Here is a 5898-nt window from a genome sequence, read left to right on the forward strand (position 1 = left end):
ATTTAGTTGATATTTTCCCATTGAGATCTTTATATGGTGATATTTACCACCACATGGTAGTTTCCCATCAGCTAACATGACTTGAAAATTAGAGTCTAGATAAACAAAATAATTGAGATCATTAGCTAATCTTCTATCATAAAGTTATGTGTACTACCAATATTAACTAACACTTTCACATTTTTGTTTTTTACTGGTCACTATAAGTGTTTGTAGTACATTTTTTCATTCAATGCGTGTAGGGAGATAGTAGTGCTTTCTTTTTCCTTAGAATCCTCGTTCTTAAGTTTTATATTTGGTTCTCTTGAAGGTACGTTTCCCTCTTCTGCAACCTTATCATTTTTCTCACCACTAGAATACTTATGACTCCTTGACTGTTTACTATCACAATTCCCACATATGCCTCTTTCTCTTTTCTCTCTCTTGTTGAGGAATGACCTTACTAATTTTTCTTAGGTTGAAGAATTTATCCATGATTTTGTCGATAGGATTACTTACATTTTTATCGATTACCCTCATGGTTTCACCTTTGGTAGTGTTTTGTTTCTTAATATGCAATGCTTGTTACATAGCTTTTGTAACCGTGCAAGGTTCCAAGAAACAATAGTCAATTGAATTTGGTCCTTAAGTGCATTATGTACAATTATAGCCTTTGGTTAGGTCTCACATCAGGAGCTCAAAGTGTCAATCTCAAATGCTCAACATTATATTCAACTATAGACCTTAATTGTTTTAAATTTTTTAGTTGGGTTAAATAACTTCCAATGAATGGTTGTTCAAAGAAGATTACTAACTATTTACTAAATTCTTGCTACTTAAACATTTACCCTTCTATCACTCATCTTCCATTGGTACCATTAGTAAGGTCAACCATGGCATTCTTTGGTATATTGTGAAGTTTAAATTGTTGTTCTACGAGGCTTCTCCATCAAATTACATTTCTACCATTGGATTTATGAATGTTTATTCTTGGCATGTATGATTCTTGACCTCAAAAAAGTTCTCATATCCCTTGATTTGGTTTATAAGGGTTATACCCACCTTAATGGTTTTTTTGGGACTTTAATGCTAATAACAATTTCTTTATAAACTTATCTAGACCCTCATTCAAGGATTTTAAAAATGGGTCACACAATTTATCTTTAATGAAATGTATTGTTGTTTCATGTCCTCGTGGAATTCTTTCCCTAGTTTTAGGTGGTGGAAAATAAAATGGTCCTTGTATTTTATATGTCGAGAGAGGTGCTCTAATTTTAAAGATGACATGACTTTAATTATGTTTTTATTTTAAGATTTATTAACGTTAGAAAGTATTTGGTGTGAGAATTTGATTTTTTTGTTTGGACCAAACTTTGACCACTAATATAAGAAATATATTTTGTTTAACATTTAAAAAAAAAAACTCTACCTAATTATTTATAAGCTTTCCAAAAATTGTAGCTTATAAAGAAATTTTAATGAAAGTTTTGACTAAACTTTGAAAACTAAATTAAATAAAATGTTTTATTTCTAGTTCAACAAATCATTTATAAGCTTTCTAAAAATGCAATTTTTATAAAAAAGTGAAAATTGCAGCATGTAGAATAAATTAATTAAACAATATTAAATGTCAAAAAAATTCCGAAAAACTTACCTTCAAAGACTTAATTTCATTTTGAAAGCTTATCTAATACATAATAAAAACCTTATATTGATCAATCATCTAGTAATAACAAATCAATGAAAGTTGTCTTGTGCCCAATATTACTAACTATTATAAGTTAAATATATACACTAAAATCCACATAACATAGATGACATATTGACTTTGGTAATAGCCTAGTTAGACATCACATCAAATGGTGAATTGATAATAAATAGACTAACTAAAAGAAGCAACCTAATAAATAATCAAATATTATTTATCTAATTTTCTCATATCCACATTCGCATGTTTAAAAGAATGCTCACTATATATATTCAAACTAATTCCACTGTGAACCAAGGCATACTTAATGTTTGTATATTCATGCTTCACCACAAGTTGTAGAGGCAACTATTCATTAGTAATTAGTAATTGAGGTGAGAAAAAGCTCTACATCATTAAACAAAATAGCATATATGAGTAGGGACCCAATAGATGTAATCAAATATGTCATTACTTTTACTTTTGCGGAGTATTGGATTGGACTCATATCTTCTCTAGAGCTTTTTAGATTGTCTCATTCTATAATACATGATATTATGATAAACAAATCTCACATAAATGAATATTAAATGCTTTGAAAAATTAAATATAAGAAGTGGTATTTTAGCTCTTAGTCTGATGTAGAAAGATACTTTATCAAACAAAGTCATTTATTCAATATATAATTAGTCATTTATTCAATATATAATTATCATGTTTGATAAATGCATTAATATATACATTTTTTCTCCATCTAGATCAGTTTTAAAATGCAAATCTTTTTTAAAAATCAACAAAATCATTATTTTCAGTTTTAAAATGCAAATCTTTTTTAAAAATCAACAAAATCATTATTTTCCCCATCTAGATCAATTTCTAAATACAAATCTTCTTTATACATCAACAAAATCAATCTTGTACTTGTAAATTAAATCTCTGTAACAATTTTTAGTCTTGAAAATTATTCACCTTTACTTTTAAACCTGAAAAAACACACCCAAAATATAATATACAATTTTCACCAAACCATTTCTTTATTTTCCTTCTCATACTCGTAATAAGTAAATATACATTAAAACTCTTTCCACAAATTCACACAATTTATAAAAATAAAAAGATAAATTATAGCTATTAAGGCATGTGATGTTCAGCCATCATCGCCCTATTTTGTTTCCATATGATTGGGAATGCTTTTATTTAGCTCAGCCAAAAGATGAATGTACTTTACTATCATCCACCATAAATGAGGAAATAATTTTAATCAATCTAGACAACAAACCTGGCTATACCATTTGCCTGGCTTGGAAAGGCTTTGAAAAGTAAATTTGAACCATTTGGGAATGAGAAAAACAACAGGCCATCATCATAGAATTCAAAAAAAGACTCTTCCATCTGGTGTATGATCCCAGAAGACTTAAAAACCCTCCTGTGTATCATAAAGAAAACGACTAAACTGCTGTGCAGCAGGTCCTGTAATTATCATATTACTGCATAGCTAATATAATGTTTTGGGACTAGACTGATTGGTTAGTGTTTGACTACATATAATCCAGGTCCAAATTATGAAAACCCATAATTCAGTTTATGAAGATTCAAAATTGATACCATAAATGTTAATGAACATTGAAAGCTTCTGATCACAGAGTATAATCCAAAACCAAAACGTTGATTCAAAAATATACATTAAAAAATATATATACAGTTATACCCAGAAGCTTTCAATGCTTATAAATTATCTGATCATCCAATTAACCTATAAAGTGCAGGCTTATAAAAAAGCTAACCCAACTCTCTGAAAATCTGATTTCTGATTTCCATCAAATTCTATTCTAGAAGGGTATACAGGAAAAAAAAGACTGCTTTTGAGAAATAATTTCAGATATAAAACCAGAAAAATGATAAATCTGAGTTTGCATCTTCGATCAAGCTCATGTTGTGGGGCTTTGAAGCTTCATGGAACTAGTCAGGAACTCTAAAATCCTTTTCTTATTGTTCAGAGACAATAAGAAACTGTTACAAGAACCTAATAAATGTATTCCAGTCTGCTGAATTATTCATTTCATAGCTCCCTATAACACCAGTATTTTCTAAATATCTCCAGATTCGATGCTCTGAAAAGATACATAAATTACATAAAGATAAAGTTAAACATACATGAGCGTCGAGGGACTCTGCTTCTAGGCGAAAAATACAGGCTAATAAAATACACAAATAGTTCCAAAACCCTAGCTGCACAGTGATTCGGCGCACCAGCAGCCGTCAGTTAACGGAAATCCGTAGTCTTTCTACTGGCATGAGGAAGAGCATTTCCCTTCTCATCGTAAAGAATGAGGCCGCTGAAGGTAGGAAGCTCACAGCGCTCGCCCATAATAATCTTCTTCTGCCACAAAGGCGGCGGTGTGGCAACAGAAATCCTCCTTCCTTCCTCTGTCTCGCCCAGAAACGAAATCTCCCCTTCGTCATCCTTCACACTTCTTCGAAACCCTCCCTTTCTGACGGCGCTCAACATTTTGCTCCGCATGGCCTTCCATCTGCCACTGGGGCTCGAACTCGCGACCTCCCTGTTACTTACCACTGCCTTGGCGCACAGGGCCACCAGAAAGGCCACCACGCACAGCCCCGCGATAGCGGCCGCGAAAAGCCTGACGGTCCTGTGTTCAATCCCGAACAAGAAAGCCCATCGCAGAATCTCCATCTCGATAGATTCTGTGACCTACCAAGCCATTCGGATTTCAGCTTTGCCAGTTAGGGTTTCTTGACAGGGCCATTTTGTGGATATGTAAAGCCATTTATGGCGGTTTCTACAAGAGGGTTTTGGTCTCTAGTGTTCCCAGCTCGTGAGCTGCCGTCCACAAATTGTATTACTCTGCTGTCTGATGGTGACGTTGGTCTTAGGTTCGAATCTAGCCGCACACACGCAAGGATGTCTTTCGGTATCTCCGCCGAAAGGTCTGTGAGCTGGACTATTGTTTTCTTTTAGGCGCCCATCCTCTCGCACACTGAAAAAGAGCTTAAAAGGAAAGCAGGTACTACAGTACTTGCCATACTAGCCATAGTATTTGTATAGTTAAGTTTTCTCTTTTAGGGGAGGATCGGTAGTCGAGCATTTAATTTGGGGTTCAATATTTAAGTGGAAATTTCAAATTACTTTCAATTTTTATAGTAGTTTATTTGGTAAGTTCTTTGCTTATAATTAAGGTTTTAGGGACACATCTTCAAATATGATGGCACATCAACATGTTTTTTCCAAGGTATCCAAAACAACCCCCCAAAAAGGTGAGACTAATAGTCATGCATAAGCCCCCCCCATAATTGTGCAGTTGATGTGGCATCACATGATTGGTTGCTTTTTACAACTAAGGGTACGTTTCATTCAATTATGAGTATTTATGTCACAACTATCGGTGCAATGTTGTAAAAAAAATGGACATTAAATCAACAAGTATGACCCCCATAATTGTGGAGTTGATGTGGTATCACATGATTGGTTGCTTTTTACAACTAAGGGTACGTTTCATTCAATTATGAGTATTTATGTCACAACTATCGGTGCAATGTTGTAAAAAAAATGGACATTAAATCAACAAGTATGAGTATTAAATCAACAATTGTTATCACAACAATGGGAACACGTTCAACTACTGGGTCCTCTCCCCTAGCCTACTTTGGTTACCTAGAACAATCTTCTTCTTTTTTTTATTATTATTATTTTTAACCAGGGGGAATTGGTAAGTTAGTCCAATGATCTGCTAGGTAGCTCTTGAGTGGACAAACCCCTCTTATAATCTTTCCTGAGTATGAATAAGGCCCAAATAAGCTTGTCATCAAACAAACCCAAATGAAGAGAATAGATTTGTATGTGACCTCTTTATTGGACGAGCCCGTCCTATAATCTTTCACGATAATGAATAAGGCTCAAATAAGCTTGCCATCAGGTAAACCCAAGTGAAGGGAATAGACATGTATGGGACCTCTTGATTGGATGAGCCCCTCCTATAATCCCTCAGGACAAAGATTGGGCGTGAACAACCTACCACCAAGACAGAGAGAATCGAGACAAAAGGTGCATGGGATAAACCCAAAGCCCTTAACCAACTATGTCATCCATTTGGAGAAAAGTGTAGTATTATTATTTGTGATTTGAAGATTTAATAATTGAACATCAAATATTAATAACTGAATAAAATTTGTTAACTAGATTCATAAAGTAATAAAATTGTGATGTTATAGTG

The 5898-nt window shown here is 33.5% G+C and overlaps 1 protein-coding gene across 1 annotated transcript; it reads right to left on the bottom strand.

Moving 5' to 3' along the window:
• Window positions 1-3331: 3331 nt before the first annotated feature.
• On the bottom strand, window positions 3332-4698 carry LOC131035847 (uncharacterized). Its single transcript, XM_057967593.2, has one exon. It carries the CDS (start codon window positions 4359-4361, stop codon window positions 3930-3932), a length of 432 nt encoding a protein of 143 aa, XP_057823576.1. The 5' UTR covers window positions 4362-4698; the 3' UTR covers window positions 3332-3929.
• Between the last annotated feature and the right edge of the window lie 1200 nt (window positions 4699-5898).

This window comes from Cryptomeria japonica, chromosome 7, assembly GCF_030272615.1.
Source record: "Cryptomeria japonica chromosome 7, Sugi_1.0, whole genome shotgun sequence".
NCBI lineage: Eukaryota > Viridiplantae > Streptophyta > Pinopsida > Cupressales > Cupressaceae > Cryptomeria > Cryptomeria japonica.

Bases quoted from the DNA above. Each gene is read 5' to 3' on its own strand.
- LOC131035847 (XM_057967593.2), bottom strand. From the start codon at position 4,361: ATGGAGATTCTGCGATGGGCTTTCTTGTTCGGGATTGAACACAGGACC.